Raw genomic sequence first — 19739 nt, forward strand, 5'->3', positions numbered from 1 at the left:
AAATAACCCTTTCCCTCAAAGGGCTTGCTGCCATTCCTTCTGTGTGCAAAGTTATGTTGCTAAATCTATCTCCGTATGCATATCGGTGTCTTCAATTTTCTAACAGAAAGCCAACAAGGGTTTCACTGTCCTGTCAGAAAATAATTCTTCCCCTCTGGGTTCATGGGACCCTGGGACTTGTAGTAAGAAAGTCTGTCTCACAGAAAAAGAAAATTCTTAGAGTGTAAATTCTGCATCTGAGCTGAACAAGAAACTCAAGTTCTATAAAATATACAAAAGTATCTTTACAACATATGAAATCTTACTTGGTCTGATTCTGCTTGGTTCCCTACTCACAAATTCTATTCAGGTTTTTTTAACTTTATGCAAATATCCTTCCAGACGCCTTACACTGAGTTTTAGCTTTTTATGGTAATTTTCATTATCATTGCCTTTTAGTAAGAGGTAGGCTTCCCTGTACTTACAAATACCAATTTACTCTTTTCTCCTGTAACTGGGCCTTAGTTTAAGCGATTGCTTTGTTATATCATTTCATAGAGTACAACTTTCAGAAATAACAAATTCTACCCCTATAGGTATAAACTCCATAAAAAGGAAAATTTGGCAAAGAGAATTTATTTCTGAAAGTTGTACTCTATGAAATTAGCTTTTATATTAACCAATTTATCAAATTAATAAGTTTTAATTATCTGTAGATTGAGAATTTAAATAGACATCAAGTATGGTACCTTAAAATGCATATTTGGTTTATAAGAGGCATTTAATAAACATTTGCTAAATAAATAACCAAAAAACTACCAAACCCGCTGCAGTCGAGTCGATTTTTGACTCATAGTGACCCTACAGGACAGAGTAGAACTGCCGCACATGGTTTCCAAGGAGCTCCTGGTGAATTCAAACTGCCAGCCTTTTGGATAGCAGCCATAGCTCTTAACCACTACACCACCAGGGTTTCCAAATAAAAGGATTAATTAAAAATTCTATGTGAAAACACTCTCTAAAATGTCAGGTCCTATAATAATGTGAATTATTAATAAATATTATAATAGGGTATTCAGTGAGTGAGTGTTAGTAGAATTAAATCTACCTTTACTGGTTCCTAAAATATTTTGATATTTCTTCCCAATCCATACACTATATTATTAACCTAGATAATTTCTGGACAAAAGAAAATCAGCATTAAGTTGTTTTAAAATTAACTTTGAAGTGTAGTTAAAGCTATATTTACTTCTGAAGTAAATACATAACTGAAATACTTCATGCATGAATATCCTTTATTCGTGCTGTGGGTTATTCTTTACCATTTTTATGCCCCATGTGAAAAATACATTAATACGTTTAAAAAGAATATCTGTCAGTGGTCACGTTCTTAAACTGGATAATGTTTATATAAGCATGTGTTTTTATAATTACTTCATATGTTTTACACCCTTTGCTGTATGTATGATACACTTCATTTTTAAAAATGAGGTACTTCACCATATGATCCAGCAATCCCACTCCTAGGAATGTATCCTAGAGAAATAAGAGCCATCACACAAATAGACTCATGCACACCCATGTTCATTGCAGCATTGTTCACAAAAGCAAAAAGATGGAAACAACCTAGATTAACAAATGAATGGATCAACAAACTGTGGTACATACACACAATGGAGTATTATGCAACGATGAAGAACAATGATGAATCTGTGAAGCATCTCATAACATGGATGAATCTGGAAGGCATTATGCTGAGCGAAATAAGTCAATCACAAAAGGACAAATATTGTATGAGACCATTACTACAAAAATTCATGAAAAGGTTTACACACAAAAAGAAACAATCTTTGATGGTTACGAGGGAGGGGAGGGGTGGGGATGGAAAAACACTTAATAGACAATAGATAAGTGGTAACTCTGGTGAAGGGTAAGACAGTACACAATACTGGGGAAGCCACCACAAAGTGTACAAGGCAAGGTCAGGGTAGCTCCATAAACACAACCAAACTCCCTGAGGGACTGAATTGCTAGGCTGAGGGCTGTGGACACCATGGTCTCAGGGCCCATCTAGCTCAACTGGCATAACATAGTTTATAAAGAAAATGTTCTACAATCTACTTCGATGAGTAGCGTCTGGGGTCTTAAAAGTCTGTGAGCAGCCATCTAAGATACTCCACTGGTCTCACCCCTTTGGGAGCAAAGAAGAATGAAGAAAACTAAAGATACAAGGGAAAGATTAGTCCAAAGGACTAATGGGCCACAATTACCATGGCCTCCACCAGACTGAGTCCAGCACAACTAGATGGTGCCTGGCTACCACCACTGCCTGCTCTGACAGGGATCACAAGAAAAGGTCCCAGACAGAGCTGGAGAAAAATGTGGAACAAAATTCTAACTCACAAAAAGAGATCAGACTTACTGGGCTGACAAGAGACTGGCCACTTGATACCCTTTTAGCTCAGTAATGAAGTCACTCTTAAGGTGCACCCTTCAGCCAGAGATTAGACAGGCCCATAAACAAAATAGACTAAAGGGCACAACGGCCCAGGGGCTGCAGGAGGGGACAGGAAAGCTGGTAATAGGGAACCCAAGCTTGAGAAAGGAGAGTGTTGACATGTTGTTGGGTTGTTAACCAATGTCATAAAACAATATGTGCACTAACTGTTTAACGAGAAACTAGTTTGTTCAGTAAACCTTCAGCTAAAGTACGAAAAAAAAAAAAAGGTACTTCAGCCTTTCATAACCAAAACCTGCACCCTCATTTAACATTTACTCAGCTGATATTTTTATAAATAACACATTCACAGTATTTCAATGATAACTGAATGAGAAAACTGAATTTTAAAAAAATCTCCTAAACTGTAAGAATGAATACATTCTAAAACAAAATACTAACACGGGCAAGAATAACTTAGAAAGTTTGGTTTAAAGTGGGTTCGAGTATTCCAATAATCCTCTGCAGTATTTCAAAGTTGTAGAGCCCACGGGCTTTGCACTGAGAACTCGGTTCAAATCCTGATTTTACCTCTTACTAGCTTGGGACCTTGGATAAGTTACTTCAGCTCTCTGAGCTTGTTTCTTCGCTGTAAAATGTAGAAAATAATAGTCTACCTCACAGTATGTTGGGTGGATTAACGAGATGATGTATGTAAAGCATTAAGACTCCAAAGCAAAAACCAAACCCACTGTCATCGAGTCGATTCCGACTCATAGTGACCCTATAGGACAGAGTAGAACTGCCCCATGAAGTTTCCAAGGAGCACCTGGTGGATTCGAACTGCCAACCCTTTGGTTAGCAGCCATAGCACTTAACCACTACGCCGCCAGGGTTTCCGGCAGATGTACCACCAAAAAACAAACAAACAAAACAAACCTGTTGCCCTCAAGTTGATTCCAACTCATAGCAACCCTATAGGGCAGAGTAGAAAACTGCTCTATAGAGTTTCCAATGAGCTCCTGATGGATTCAAACTGCCGACCTTTTGGTTAGCAGCCATAGCACTTAACCACTACACCACCAGGGTTTCCAGCATAGTGCCAGGCACCTGGAAGTTGTTTGATAAAATTAGCAATTAGTAGTATCTGAATCCCAAAGAATTTCCACGAAGTATCTCTACCCATCATTGTTTGACACACCTACACACGCGTGTGGGCACACACACACACACACAGATGGGATGACGTTCCTTCACAAAAACCTCCTACAGTTTAAAATTCAGCTTAAGCAAAGACAAGTTTTAGTTGAATGCGCCCTCTAGTGGTATATATTATGTGCAAAGTACCTGGGATCTACCAGATAAAACCTCTTTATGAAATGTCACTAGGTTGGTGCTTAGAAGCTGAAGCCACCTGGTTGGTAACGTTATGGTGTGAAGAGCACTATCATGCCTTTTTTTTTTTTTTTTTTTTTGCTGTTGCTGTTGTTAGGTGCCGCTGAGTCGATTCCAACTCAGAGCAACCCTATGTACAACAGAATGAAACACTGCCTGATCCTGCTCCATCCTCATACACCTGTTGCTATGTTTGAGCCCATTGTTGCAGCCACTGTGTCAATCCATCTCGTTGAGAGTCTTTTTCTTTGACCCTGCACTTTACATAGCAATGATGTCCTTCTCCAGGGACTGGTCCCTCCTGATAATATGTCCAAGGTACATAAGACAAAGTTTCGCGATCCTTGCTTCTAAGGGGCATTCTGGCTGTACTTCTTCCAAGACAGATTTGTTCTCTCTTCTGGCAGTCCATGGTAAACTCAGTATTCTTTGCCAACACCATAATTCAAAGGTGTCCATTCTTCTTCTGTCTTCCTTATTCATTGTCCAGCTTTCAGATGCATATGAGGCGACTGAAAATACCATGGCTTGGTTCAGGTGCACCTTAGTCTTCAAAGTGACATCTTTGCTTTTCAACACTTCAAAGAGGTCTTTTGCAGAAGATTTGCCCAACACAACAAATCATTTGATTTCCTGAGTACTGCTTCCGTGGGCTTTGATTGTGGATCCAAGTAAAATGAAAACCTTGACAACTTCAATATTTTGTTTATCATGATGTTGCTTATTGGTCCAGTTGTGAGGATTTTTGTTTTCTTTATGTTGAGCTGTAATCCATACTGAAGGCTGCAGTCTTTGGTCTTCATCAGTAAGTGCTTCAAGTCCTCTTCATTTTCAGAAAGCAAGGTTGTGTCATCTGCATATCCCCCAGTTATTGAGTCTTCCTCCAACCCTGATGCCATGTTCTTCATATAGTCCAGCTTCTTGGATTATTTGCTTAGCATTTGGACTGAATAGGTATGTGGAAAGAATACAACACTGACACACACCTTTCCTGACTTTAAACCACGCAGTAGTCCCTTGTTCTGTTGGAACAACTGCCTCTTGGTCTATATAGTTTCCTCATGAGTAACATTAAGTGTTATGGAATTCCCATTCTTTGCAATATTATCCATAATTTGTTATAATCCACACAGTTGAATGCCTTTGCATAGTCAATAAAAAACAGGTAAACATCTTTCTGGTATTCTCTGCTTTCAGCCAAGATCCATCTAAGTTTTACCCAGAAACTTACAGGTAGATTATTTTTCATGATAGTTACTAAATCTGTACCAAACATTTTGGCCACTTGGTTCTGTTCATTTTCTTTGTAAAGTACTAGCTTACACTCTGATCTCTTTCTTGTATGTTAGCCTCAGTTTATTAGACAGGATGGTTACAGTGGGTATTTCTTTTTTATTAACTCCTCCCAATGATATCCCTCGTTCCATATCCTCTTCTGAATTCAGCTTGAATTTCTCACTGTTCCCTGTCGATGTACTGCTGCAACTGTTTTGGAATTATCTAGAGAAAAATTTTACTTGAGTGTTATAGTAATGATATTGTTTGACAATGTATGCATTCTTTTTGGCCACCTTTTTTGGAATAGGCACAAATACGGATCTCTTCCAGTCAGTTGGCCAGGTAGCTGTCTTCCAAATTTCTTGGCATAGATGAGTGAAAACCACCAGCATTGCATGCATTTGTTGAGACATCTTAATTATTATTCCATCAATTCCTAGAGCCTTGTTTTTCACCAATGCCTTCAGTGTAGCTTGGATTTCTTCCTTCAATACCATCATTCTTGATCATTTGGTACCTCCTGAAATGGCTGAACATCGACCAATTGTTTTTGATACAGTGACTCTGTATTTCTTCTATCTTCTGTTGATGCTTCCTGTGTCCTTCAAAATTGCAGCTTGGGGCTTGAATTTTTTCTCAGTTCTTTCAGCTTGAGAAATGCTAAGCATGTCTTCTCTTTTGGTTTTCTAACTCCAGATCTTTGCACATTTCATTATACTTTGTCTTCTTGAGCTGCCCTTTGAAATCTTCTGCTCAGCTCTCTTACTTCATCATTTCTTCCATTTGCTTTAGCTACTCTACGTTCAAGTTTCAGAATCTCTTCTGACATCTATTTTAGTCTTTTCTCTCTTTCCTGTCTTTTTAACAGATTTTTTCTTTCTTCATGTTTGATATCCTTGATGCCATCCCACAACTTGTCTGGTCTTTAATTGTTAAATTCATCAGTGTTCAATGCATCAAATCTATTTTTCAGATAGTCTCTAAATTCAGGTGGGATATACTCAAAGTCATACTCTGGCTTTTGTGGACTTTTAATTTTCTTCATCCTCAACTTGAACTTGAATATGAGCAATTGATGGTCTGTTCTGCAGTTCACCCCTAGCCTTGTTCTGACTGATACTGAGCTTCTCCATTGTCTCTTTCCACAGATGTAGTCTGTTCGATTCCTGTGTTTTCCATCTGGTGAAATCCACATGTATAGTTGCCATTTACGTTGTTGGAAAAAGGTATTTGGAATGAATAAGCTGTTGGTCTTGCAAAATTCTATCATATGATCTCCAGTGTCATTCCTATCACCAATGCCATATTTTCCAACTACTTATCCTTCTTCTCTACTTCCAGCCTTCAAATTCTAATCACCATTAATTACCAATGCATCCTGATTGCCTGTTTGATCATTTCAGACTGCAGAAGTTGGTAAAAAAAAATTTTTCTTTTTAAAAAATTTCTTCATCTTTGGCATTAATGGTTGGTGCATAAATTTGAATAATAATTGTATTAACTGGTCTTCCTTGTAGGTGTGCACGTTATCCTACCACTGACAACGTTGTACTTCAGGAGAGATCTTGAAATGTTCTTTTTGATGATGAATGTGACACCATTCTTCAATTTGCCATTACTAGCAAAAAAAAAAAATGCAACATATAGTGACCCTATAGGACAGAGTAGAACTGCCCCATAGGGTTTCCAAGGAGCAGCTAGTGGATTTGAACTTTTGGTTAATAGCCTGAGCTCTTAACCATTGCACCATCACGGCATTCCTGGCATAGCAGACCATATAATTATTTGATTCAAAATGGCCAGTACCAGTTCATTTGATCTCACTAATACCTAGGATATTGATCTTTATGCATTCCATTTCATTTCTGATGACTTCTAATTTTCCTAGATTCATACTTCGTACATTTCATGTTCCTTGGAAATCCTGTGGGGCAGTTCTACTCTGTCCTGTAATGTCACGATGAATCAGAATTGACTCAACTGCAACGGGTTTGGTTTTTTTTTTGGTTCCAACCTGTGGGGCTCAACTTCTGGCATTATATCAGACAATGTGCCACTGCTATTCATAAGGTTTTCACTGGCCAATTTTTTTTTTTTAAACTACATCACCAGGTCCTTCTTCCTAGCCTGTCTCAGTCTGGAAGTTCCGCTAAAACCTGTCCACCATGGGTAACCGTGCTGGTATTTTAAATACCAGTAGCATAGCTTCCAGCATCACAGCAACACTCAAGCCACTACGGTATAACAAACTGACAGTTGAGTGATGGAGGCATCTTTTAGGAAGCTCATTACCTTCAAGGTCTGGAGGATTTTTTTGCCTTTAAAAATTTTCCCCACATCTGACCTAGGAGTACTCTTTCATGATATTTACACCAAATTCTGATATTCCTATAGTACTGACTTTAAACTTTCCTCTTAAAAAATTATGGGGTACACTGCAAAGTGTTCTTCATTCAGTTATAAAAATAAATACTGAGCACCAACTATGTACCAGGCAACACACTAGATAAAGAGAATACAATATAAGAAACTGATCACACAATTCATTATGTAATTACAATTTTGAAAAGTGCCATAAGGAAATAGTCATAAGCATACAATATAGAATTTGGTCTAGTTTTGGAGGGCTTTAGAAGACTCCTTGTTGTTACCTGCCATCAAGTCTGCCTCCAACTCATGCCAACCCCATGCAAGACTGTGTTAATCTAGAAGCTCTGCTGAAACCTGTTCAGCATCATAGCAACTCACAAGTCTCCACTGACAGGCGGGTGGTAGCTGTGCTTGATGTGCCTTGGTGGGAACTGAACCCTTGTGTCCCCCGTGAAAGACGTAAATGCTACCATTGAATCACTACTGCCCTCTTGGAAGACTTACATACTTGAGAATAAAATGTTCAAAGACTTGAATAGTGAGTGGAAATTGGGAGAAGAAAAAGAGTATCAAACAAACAGAACAGCTCATGTAAAGGGCCAGGAGTGATAGTAAAGTACATATGGCATTTGAGAAACTGAGGGAAGCTGCCCACAATTAGGGTTAAAAGAAGAGGTGGAGAATTGGGTAAGCCAAGACTGGTGGAGTTGGCAGGGACAGAAGAGGAAAGGCCTTAATATCATGTTAAGTAGTTCAATTTTCTTCCTGAACAATGGGAAACTCTGGAAAAGTTTACAGCAGGAGAGGAATGATCTGATTTGTATTCTAAAAAGTTCATTTGGCTGCAGCATGGAGAATGGGTATGCTGGGTAGGGCAAAAATGGACGCCAAGACCAGTTGCAGCAGGAGCCCAGGTGAGAAATGATGCAAGCTGGGGAAGATGTGGCAGTAGAGATAAAAAGTATTGGGCAAATATTTAAAAGGTAAAATGCATCGAGCAAAATGAGGGGGCAGGAATGATGGGCCTGGTGCACTGGGTGGATGTGATAATACCATTTTTTTCACTGGACACAACTGATAGGGGACTCCATCTGGGAGGGGATGGGGAGATAATGAACTCAGTACAGGAGTCGAGGATTCTTCACTCGTGTGAAATTTCAACTGACTGCTCAACCAGCATTGGGCAGGAAGACTGAGGCACTGCCCACTCCCCCCCACTCCCCCGGGCTCCAAATGCTCTTTTCTGGCTTGTGTCACACTGATCCACTCCCACTTTTGTCTTGTCTCTTCCCGGAATGCCCTCAATTCCCTCCTTCCGCCAATTCCACCAGAATTTTTCTTTTCGTTTTTCCAAGCCCAGTTCAAACGTCTCTTTCTTAGGGAAGCCTTTCCCGGAATCTCACCCCACTGATCCCACAGAGCAATTATTTTTTTCTCCCGTCTGTCTCGCCAACTAAGCTGTTAGCTCCTAGAAAGCACAGATTGAGCCTTCTTCCCATCTGTGTCCCCGACGTCCAACGCAGCACCCTTCAAACGTTAGACGCTCCACAAACTTCCATTCAGCTACGTTTAGCCATCCAAAGGCCGATCCGGGCCCCCAACCGCCCGCCTCCAAGCGTCGGCCCGGGTTTGATCTGCCGGAAGTGACGTGCTCTCAGGGACAATGTGTTTCCGGTCCAGAGTGCCGACGTTGCTGCGGGGACGCGGGCTTCTCTCGCTTGCTAACTCTCCTGCTCTGGAGGATTCAAGCGCGGTAAGAAGCTGCGCGCGGCGTAGCACAGTGGGCGACCTGGGCACCTCGATTCGCTGGGGACCCCTCATTCCTTCTCTGGGGCTTGCCGGGACTGTCTGTGGGATGCGTGGGAGGGCAGAGGAACTGGATGCGGAGTTTCCTGGGGTCCCGGCGCCAGGTGGGGCTGGAGTGCCGGGGTACGCTGCTGGCCGAAGGCGCCCACGGAGGAGAACGGCCTCAGCTGTTAGGCGCTGGCTGCTTGGGCCGGCGCGTCCAGCCCCACTGAAGCCTGGCGCGCGGGTGGGCCTGGCCGACCTGCGCCCTTTCACCTCACCCTCTTGAGACCCAGATCCTGCCCTTCCCACCTATTCGGGGGAACGATGATCCACTTCCTCTTGAACAGTGCCCGTCCCACTGTGACAGTCACAGAATCTTCAGCGCCAAGTGTACGCGCGGTGGGTGAAGTGGCGTGCAACGTCTTACCCCAGTTCATTGGGTCGCGCCTTAGCGTGTGTTGAGGGGCCGTGTTTCGTGACCTCTCGGTGGGCAGCAGCTGGGGCTTTGATGTTGATTGGTGCCCGGGATGCTGCCTCAAAAAGGTGGCAGGTTGATGATTGAAGGTGATTTGAAACCACTAGATTGAAAGTAGTTTATACCCTGATTAATAAAAGAAAGTCCGTATTTTCACATGACTTTAAACACTTAAATATTTTGTTAATCTGCGGGAAAAAGTTGTAACGACAAACTTCAACTTAAAGGACAAGATTTCTGTATAATTACAAATCTACAAATTGTGCTGAGATGGCAGACTAGGATGAAGTGACGTGAGAACTTGTTAGGTGAGTGGAGATGGTTCCAGTTCGTAAGGACCCCTACAACAGAAGGAAGCACTGCCTGGTCCGGCACCATCCTCACAATCATTGCAGTGTTTGAACCCGTTGTTGCAGCCACTGTGTCAGTCCATCTCTTTGAGGGTCTCCCTCTTTTTCGTTGACCCTCTACTTTATCAATCATGATGTCTTTTTCTAGGGACTGGTCCCTCTTGATAACATGTCCAAAGTACATGGCTCCATCCCCACTGCTAAGGAGTATTCTACCTGTACTTCTTCTAAGGCAGATTTGTTCCTTCTTCTGGCAGTCCATGGTATTTTCAATATTCTTCAAAGGCATCAATTCTTCTTCAGTTTTCCTTATTCATTTCCCAGCTTTCACATGCATATGAGGTCATTGAACATACCATGGCTTGGGTCAGATTGCACCTTATCCTCAAAGTGACATCTTTGCTTTCGAACCCTTTAAAGCGGTTGTTTGATTTTGTGTGTGTGTGTGTGTGTGCTTTAGGTGAAAGTTTAAGGAGCCCTGGTGGTACAGTGTTAAAGCAATTGACTGCTGACCAAAAGTTCGGCAGTTCGAAACCACCAGCAGCTCTCCTGGAGAAAGATGTGGCAATCCTCTTCCATAAAGATTTATAGCCTTGGAAACCCTATGGGGTTGCTATGAGTCAGAACTGACTCCATGGCAGTGGGTTTTGGTTTGAGTTTAAGTGAAAGTTTACAGTGCAAATTAGTTTCTCATTAAACAATTAACACACGTAGTGTTCTGTGACATTGGTTGCCAACCCCACGACATGTCAACACTCTCCCCTTCTCTACCTTGGGTTCCCCATTTCCATTTGTCCAGCTTTCCTGTCTCCTCCTGCCTTCTTATCCTTGCCCGTAGGCTGGTGTGGCCATACATGATTGAACTGTTACCGTTCGTCTTACAGGCTTTTCTAATCTTTGGCTGAAGGGTAAACCTCAGGGTGACTTCAGTACTAAGTTAAAAGGGTGTCTGGAGGGGGGGACATACTATCAGGGCTTCTCCAGCCTCTGTCAGACCAATAAGTCTAGTCTTTTTTTTTTTTTTTTCTGAGTTTGAATTTTGTTCTGCATTTTTCTCCAGCTCTGTCGGAGACCCTCTGTTGTGATCCCTGTCAGAGCATTTGGTGGTGGTAGCCAGGCACCACCTAATTGTGCTGGACTCAGTCCAGTGGAAGCTGCGGTCCATTAGTCCTTTGAACTAATCTTTCCCTTGTGTCTTTGGTTTTCTTCATTCTCCCATGCTACAGATGGGGTGGGACCAGTAGAGGTATCTTAGATGGCTACTCACAAGCTTTTAAGACCCCGGACACTACTCCCCAAAGTAGGATGTAGAACATTTCCTTCATAAACTATGTTATACCAGTTGAACTAGATACCTCCTGAGTCCCCAGCCCTCAGCCCAGTAATGCAGTCTCTCAGGGAGTTTTTTTTTTTTTAAATATCTACGTATAGTGAAAAGTGTGATATGGCATATGTCTCTTAGGTTTTTTTTTTTTAGTGATGATGAACCACCCATGCTTGTCTTGAAGTTTGCTAAGGTACGTCTGATGAAGCCATGACCAGGTGGGCACGAGTTACTACCCAAAACACCAAGAGACCGTTGGCTGCAACATCATGGGAGGATATGAAGAAGGGATCTGTTGAGGGAACAAGTCAAAGCCTACCAAAGGGTAAACGTGAAGCCAATAGACTGTCTCTTAAAAATGACACACTCCAAGCAAAACACAAAAAGAACAAAAAGAAGAAAGAGTACTTAAATGAAGATGTGAATGGATTCATGGAGTACCTAAGACAGAACTCACAGATGGTTCACAATGAGGAGATCATAGCAACAGACAGCCAGAAAATAAGGGAAGAAATTGCAGTGGCTTTAAAGAAAGACAGTCGACGGGAAGGAAGAAGATTAAAAAGACAAGCAGCAAAGAAAAATGCAATGGTAAGATTGTTACTTCTGCCGTGCTATTTATTTTTATGTCTGGAAACTCTATCATTCACACATACACACATCTTAGCAGGGTCTGAATGCTGTTATGTACCAGAGTTATAAAGCATCTTTATAATACTAGCAGCTACCACTCCTTTGGAAACCCTGGTGGTATAGTGGTTAAGTGCTCTGGCTGCTAACCAAAAGGTCAGCAGTTCAGATCCACCAGTCGGCTCTTAGAAACTCTTTGGGGCAGTTCTGCTTTGTCCTGTAGGGTCTCTATGAGTCAGAATCGACTTAACAGCAGTGGGTTTGATTTTTGGTTTATAGGGCCACTATGAGCTGAAACTGACTTTGACAGCAACGAGTTTGGTTTTTTTCTATGTTCCCTAGGTCCTTGGGTGACACAAATGGTTTGCGCTCAACTACTAATCGAAAGGTTGGTGGCTTGAACCCACCCACTGGCATCATGGAAGAAAGGCCTGGCATTCTGCTTTTGTAAAGATTATAGCTAAGAAACCCTGTGGAGCAGCTCTACACTCTAACTCGGGGGGTCACAATGAGTCAGAATTGACTTGACCGCATCAAGTTTCTGTGCCCCTGAGTGGGGCAAATAGTATTCTCGGCTGCTAAACTGGTGGAGCTAGGCTACTCAGGTGCCTCTGAAGAAAGGCCTGGTGATCTACTTCAGAAAATCAGCCATTGAAAACCCTGTGGAGCACAGTTCTGTCTAACACACGTGGGGTTTCTGCATCCAATCGGCTTGACAGCCACTGGTTTGGTGGTTTTTATATGCCAGGCATTTGGTGTACTGATTAATCACCGCAACAACCCTGCAAAGATGGTGGCATTACTCCCATATTGTGGATGGAAAACACCGAAGCTCAGACAGGTTTAAATAACTTGGTGAAAAGCACTTAGCTAGCATCAGCTGTGAAATTCAAACCTGGAGTTGGTCTGACTTCAAATTTTAATGTTCTTTACCTTGTCTTCCAATAACTATTTTTCAAATAGCTTTTTTAAAAATATCAAAACGATAAAGATTAAACCCAGCAGGCTAAGTGTGTCTTCTGTTGTCTTTTACCCTGAAAAACTGCAGCACAGGAAGGAGAGCTAACTGAATCACTTGAGTAGTAGGGCAGAATAATAGAGTTAAAACTTGCGATCTCCCTAGTCGTTGCTCCTTCCCTGATTTTAAACTGGGAGGAATGCTGGAGGCAGCAGGTTTATTTCTGTAGTGCGGAGCCCTAGATTTTAAACTTTGTTGGATACAGGAAATGAAATCCTTATGATTCTTTCCCTTCTCAAAGTTCACTTCCACAGTCTTTGAGCAGAGTACTACAGAAGACACAAGACTTTCGTTTATTACACTATTATCTTTTATTAGAATTACTAAATGTAGAGCAATGCAGGCCTAAAACTACAGCTTCTGTGAATGTGCTTCCGACTATTTGCAGGATTAGCTCTCTGCATTGCCATATTTAAAAATAATTATTTGTAGATAGTACTGGTGAAACGTCATGGATAAATTTGAATAAAAAAGACAGTTATTTCTATTTGGATCAGGATAGAGTTATGTTTAGATCTTAAAGTTATGTTTTTAGTCCAATAAGCTAATTTAAAGTCTAAAGATAATTAGATAATTATATTGACGTAGGTAATATGATGAAATGCATACTACTTGAAAAAGTTTAATATCGTGACATTTTAAGAAGAGCTTTCTATTTGTAATTAAGGGTTTTTTTTTGTTTGTTTTAAAGGGAATGCCTTGTAAATAGTATATGGCTTGCTGTAATCTACTTTCAACTCATTTTCTTGCTAATATTTTTAATTTCTCATACTAGCACCAGTTTTTAAATGGAAATAAATTGATTAGGCTGTAGACGTTTACCAGGTACCTCTCCACAATACCATCTACATTAAATTTTAGGATCACTCAAGAAAGTTGTGTTTGGTGATGGTTAGGCTGTAAAGGTCAAGACAGTGAATCGTCAAGTTAATAGACAGCACCTTGCCCAGGAAACCAAGATAAATGCATTTTCTTTGCTTGAATCAACTCATTCTAAATGTAAAAATCATTAAAAGAATTGAAAAATAAAAGGCATCATTCTTTTCCAATGTTAGGAAACCAGAACAAAGGAAAGTGAGGACGTAGTTGCAAAGTATTGCGTATTTTAATGTGTCTGTTTTTTGAAAATGTATGCATACTTTGAAAGATAATGAAATGATTAACTGTTTGCTAACCAAGGAATATATATATTTTTTATTTCCAGATTGAATAAAGTAAATTATCTGTCATCTTTGATTATAGCTGCCATTCTCGTTCATTGTAGTAAGAAAATATATTCTAAATTGCTATGTGGTCTGTAAAGTAACCAAACCATTGTTCATTTTTGGCCAAAAATTTCCTCTTAGACTACATTAATCCTTTAAAAGGTAATGTGTGTATATTTTTAAAATAAAACCTCTATTTGTGAGTATCAAAGAATATTAATGTTGTAAAAAAAAAATTAAGGATCTACTTGATGTGAAAATATCTTATGATTTTAGTCATAATTTAAATGAAATTATTTGACCCAAATTCATTCAATTATGTGAACTTTAAAACTGCAAATATAATTTTGAGTGAAAATTTTACAGCCATTGTTTATCTTCTACATCACCACTAATGAAATAGTCCATATTTGCTTCATTCATTTAAGCAATTGCCTCCTACAGAGCCATTTATAACCTTTTTTCTGAGATTGGTGGGTTTATGCCCTGAGGGTTTTCAAAGGCACTGATGGAAGTGACATTTCTCATTGTTCAGGAATATGTGAAACACTTTTTTCTGAAAAAGCTAAAATATTGAGAATTTTTAAAAAAGAGTTAGATTATAACTTTAAGATAGGAAAAGCTTTAAAGATGCTTTTGAGAACAGGAATTGATGGAGCCAGTGTAGTATTAAACAGTTGTAGGAACTCACCTTTTGTTTTCCCAGGTATGTTTCCATTGTAGAAAACCTGGACATGGGATTGCAGATTGCCCCGCAGCCCTTGAGAATCAAGATATGGGCACTGGAATATGCTATCGGTGTGGGTCCACAGAGCATGAAATAACCAAGTGCAAGGCCAAAGTAGACCCAGCTCTTGGTATGTTTTTCTGTCAGCATTTTGTTCAGTTGGTAGGGAAAGTGGCCAAGAAGTAGCCAACGGTTTTTTGTTTTGTTTTGTTTTTCTTGACAGAGTTTGTTATGAGCATGCCACTTAATGTTTTGAAATTATGAGATTAAATTTTAAATTATGTAGAACAAATACATTTTCTGTGCAAAAATATTTTTAAATAATGTGAATAATGTGACTTGGCACATATATAATAAACTTAACAGGAACTGTTGATTCTTACAGGTGAATTTCCTTTTGCAAAATGTTTTGTTTGTGGGGAAATGGGGCACTTGTCCAGATCCTGTCCTGATAATCCCAAAGGACTCTATGCGGATGGTGAGTACTGCTACCCTCAGGTATAAAAAAAAATGCTGAGTTATCATGCAGAGTTGTGATTTAATTTATTCTCTGCATCAGAATCCTAGCACAAATAGCAAAACCTTGAAAATTTCATAATTTTTATTAAATGTTAGTTGTATGTACTGGGCTTTCCAGGCAATGTGATTTGATATATTAATAAATCAGAAAAAAACTAAGGTGTATATTTCAAACTTTTTGTGTTTGCTTCAGCATCATTTGTGAGAGTATTTTATAAATTTCTACTTAAAACAAACATTATATCGCAAGCTAATATAAGATTTTAAAAATAGTGTTGTGTATTGAATCTCAGCTTAGTGTACCATTTTGAGTAGAAGGGCTGGTACACACTACCCTGTCCATGTTTGTCCTGATTTTGTTTCTGAGTTTTTTTTAGTTAATTACCTGGCATGGGATCATGTAACTTCTTTATCTTTAGCTCAGCTAACATCTTAAGATCCTGAGTTAAAGTCTGTGATGTTTAAACTTTTAAGGAGGAGATTATCATCTGTTAATATGAATCCACACACAGGCCAGTGTGCCTGTGGCTAGTGCCCTGAGGTTCTAGACCCCTCTCAGCTCATGTCCTGGGTTCCCTGGCAAAGCCCAATGGAAAAACATAGCTTTTTGAGTCAGTCAGACAGGTTATAACCCCAGCACCACCACTCACTAGCTGTGGGACTTTGGCCAAGTTATGTAACTTCTCTCATCCTCAGTTTCCTCACTTATAAAATGGCAATGATAAAACAGTATTTCATTGATTCAAAAATGTATATATTTTTCACATTTTAATATCTCTGAAATCAGGATGCATTTTACCATTGGTTGGTGTCACATAATTGGCAGAATTTTTTTTCTTTCTGAGTGGCATATAAATTAATGATACATTTATAATTAGTGGTATCTTAAATTGATGAATTATGGTTATTTTCCTGGAAGAGTTATTATGAGAATTAAAATATATTATTTAAATGCCTCTTCTTCTTTGGATTATAAAACAATAAAGAGGCCTGGGCCTGGAAAATGCTTATAGGTGCCTTTCAGATGTGAACTTATGAAATAGGCCAGATAACATGGCTAATGAGCAAAGACAACTTTGGACTGTCAGCCAGAATGACTGGATATTTAAAAGAGCGCAGCAGGAGAAATCGAGCACACAAAAGTAAGAGTTAAGCAGGCTTATATTCTGTAGGGCCGTTTTTCTAAGTGGCTTGACACTGTGAGAATGATCATGATAATGCTTGGCCATTAAGCAGTAGTGTTTGACCATTAAGTGGAAGAGTCATTTTAAAATCACAGTCCTAGAATGTTGCTTAAATCAGGCAAATAGGTATTTTCATAAAGATTAGGGTGTCTGACAGATAGAAGGCACCTGGAACAAAAGGTCATTTTATTCCTTTCCTGACTGCTCATCCCCATCTGAAGTGTAGAGCAGAGCAGTGGTTCCTAACTTTTTTGGGGGGCCATGGACCAATTCATGTCAGAAAAGCAGCGACCTTTACTATTGATGATGATGTGAGAATTCGATATGATAATGAAAGTGCTTTGAAACGTTAAAAGACCTATGTAAGTATGAGGCGATATTTAATTTGTTCTTTTAATAGGTGGTGGCTGCAGACTTTGTGGCTCTGTGGAACATTATAAGAAAGATTGCCCAGAAAGTAAGAATTCAGGTGAGATCCCTGACCTCCACTTAGAAGGGGCCAGATTAGTATTTCTCCGTGTGTTTTGTTGTTAATTACTGTCATTGAGGACCATTGATTGTAAGGCAGCCTGTTTTCCCACTGCAGTGATGACTTAATCACTTCACTGTTGACAGCAGACGCAGTACTGAGTAACTGAGTGTTACCTGCTATTCTCAGTTCGGGGGACATGACCATTAAGCCTTAGAGGAGACTGGTTTTATAAAGCATTTTATTTATAAATGCTTATATTTATGAATTAACTAATGAATTTATTAATCTCTAATTAATTACAATAGAGCCAATTCTCTTCCTTACAGAAAAGTCTTAATTCACTAAGAGAAAATAAAAAATATGAAAATTACTTTCAGTCTGCTTATGATTGAGTATCTTCATATGTGTGTGTGCCTAAAGGATTCAGTGTTGACTGTGATAAATGCTGAAAATATTAAAAATGCATTATCCATGCAGCATCTGTCCAGTTATTGTCTTCCTAATGAAATACTAGCTGTGGTAGTAAAAAAACTGTATGTTCTGTATACCTAAGGTGGACTTTAGGAGATGTGGAAACCATTATTGCATTAGTTTATCTGGATTAGAATAACAATAATCTATGTGAAAGAAAGTGAGACAGTAGGATAGTCCAATAGTGCTTTGTAGGGAAAAAACACATTTCTTTTTATTTCATATAGTCATAGTACTACACAGAATGCATTGCCCATTCGTACTTCCTACCCCTAAAATTGATCTGAAAATCAAGAGTCCTTGTTTACAACCTTGGCTAGAAGAAGAGAGTTTTTACTATATTGTAGGCAGTGAGATTGAAATGATGAAGTGGATTTGAATTCCCCCTCCTGGGAGGATTGCCACTTTCCAAGTGACAAGACTGACAAGCAGATGTTGTATAATTTTACAGGTGGAATCTTGTGCATTTAAAACTGATGCTTCATAAGTCGTGCTGTTTACAGACTCTTGGAATTCATTGAGTATAATGATGAACTCTGGAAAAGAATGAAAGCGCTTTCTCATCAATTTGTGCATTGCAAAGCAGTTGCTGCATTTCCCTAATTGGAATGAGAAATTGCCTGTGGTACTCTGAAATCAAGGGTTATAATCAATTACGGAATTGCTCACTTTCCTTTAGTGATGGAGTTTTCCCTGCTTGTGATTATTCATGTCAAAACTAGTTCCTTTGCTCAACCAATACCTTTCTAAGTGGATGTCTTTGATTACATTCTGTTTTTCTTACATTTTGACTTTTCTATTCCTTTACAGATCAGATTGTCACAGTTGGTCGCTGGGCAAAGGGAATGAGTGCAGACTATGAAGAAATTTTGGATGCTCCCAAACCGCAGAAACCCAAAGCAAAGATACCTAAAGTTGTTAATTTTTGATAATATCTACTTCACAAGATGGAGCAGAGCTTCCTAGGAGCCCTGTATGATCGGGACTTCGTCAAAGACCATTTCCTGAGTTCTGCCCATCAAGGAATACTTCTGTCTTTGTTTGGAGAACACCATTGGAAAAAAGCATAAGATGCTTAAATGGAATTGTCTAGAACATGTTTAACAGGCAGAACTTAGATATAACTAAGAGGTTATATTCCTGATTTTAACAATCACCTTTTCTTAAAAAAACGAATTATGTATTAATGTGAACCACCCTTAAACAAAGGGTGTATTTGTGTTTGGAGATGAACTTTTGTTATATTGTTTCAAAAGAGAAATTTTATTATTTTATTATTACAATAGAAATTAATTTATAATCTCCACAAAATTGCTGTATTTTTAAAATACTGAATAAAAAGTTATTATTATTTGCTTGTTTTTTCAGAATACCTAATTCTGACTTGAATGAGCCATTATCCATTAATGTCCAGGTAACAATCCTTTTCAAGACAAGGTCTTTCATGAATCCTAGTGAGGATAAACAAGGTTTGGTAAATTTTTGTTTTAGTTTTGAGCTAAAGAATTAGAAATTTTTAAGGGCAAAATTGAAGGCACCTCAATTTAACAGCAGCCCTTTCTTTGTGGTTTTCAAGAGAGCAATTCTAGCCAAATGTCTTAATTTCATAGTGTTGCTGTAACAGATACCACAAATGGTTATCTCTAATGAACAGAAATTTATTTTCTCACAGTTTAGGAGGCTAGAAGTCTGAATTCAGGGTACTGGCTCTTGGGGAAGGTTCTTTCTGTTGGCTCTGGGGGACGATCCTTGTCTCTCAGCTTTTCTAGCCCCAGCTTTCGCTGATACCTTAGTTATCTTCAGATGGCATCTTCCCCAGTCTGTGCTTGCATCAATACCTTGGTGATCTTCAGATGGCACCTTCCCCAGTCTGTGCTTGAATACCTTGGTGATCTTCAGATGGCACCTGCCTTCCCCAGTCTGTGCTTGGGCCTGTGTCTAATCTGCTCTTTTTATAACTCAGAAGTGATTAGGTTTAGGACACACCCTCACTGATATGGCCTCATTAACGTAACAAAACCCCTATTCTCAAATGGAATTACATCCAAGGTATACCAGAAAACCAAACCCATTGCCACTGAGTCGGTTGTGACTTACAAAGACCCTATAGGACAGAG

General features: G+C 39.4%; 1 protein-coding gene across 3 annotated transcripts; it reads left to right on the forward strand.

Moving 5' to 3' along the window:
- Positions 1 to 9130: 9130 nt before the first annotated feature.
- Positions 9131 to 18944, forward strand: ZCCHC9 (zinc finger CCHC-type containing 9). 3 transcript variants are annotated; one of them, XM_049866916.1, is made up of 6 exons: positions 9131 to 9212; positions 11581 to 11987; positions 14956 to 15106; positions 15362 to 15454; positions 17080 to 17148; positions 18433 to 18944. In XM_049866916.1, exons 2-6 carry the CDS (start codon positions 11607 to 11609, stop codon positions 18549 to 18551), a joined length of 813 nt encoding a protein of 270 aa, XP_049722873.1. In that variant the 5' UTR covers positions 9131 to 9212; positions 11581 to 11606; the 3' UTR covers positions 18552 to 18944. The 3 variants fall into 3 exon arrangements, with proteins under 3 accessions (XP_049722873.1, XP_049722884.1, XP_049722862.1); XM_049866927.1 differs by having other exon boundaries at positions 9133 to 9212; positions 11550 to 11987; XM_049866905.1 differs by having other exon boundaries at positions 9148 to 9212; positions 11535 to 11987.
- Positions 18945 to 19739: the final 795 nt, after the last annotated feature.

This window comes from Elephas maximus, chromosome 2 (genome assembly GCF_024166365.1).
Source record: "Elephas maximus indicus isolate mEleMax1 chromosome 2, mEleMax1 primary haplotype, whole genome shotgun sequence".
In the NCBI taxonomy this organism is placed as follows: domain Eukaryota; kingdom Metazoa; phylum Chordata; class Mammalia; order Proboscidea; family Elephantidae; genus Elephas; species Elephas maximus.

Bases quoted from the DNA above. Each gene is read 5' to 3' on its own strand.
- ZCCHC9 (XM_049866916.1), top strand. From the start codon at position 11,607: ATGACCAGGTGGGCACGAGTTACTACCCAAAACACCAAGAGACCGTTG. The intron at 15,107-15,361 runs GTATGTTTTTCT...TGATTCTTACAG, and splicing joins CAAAGTAGACCCAGCTCTTG to GTGAATTTCCTTTTGCAAAA. The intron at 17,149-18,432 runs GTGAGATCCCTG...ATTCCTTTACAG, and splicing joins CCCAGAAAGTAAGAATTCAG to ATCAGATTGTCACAGTTGGT.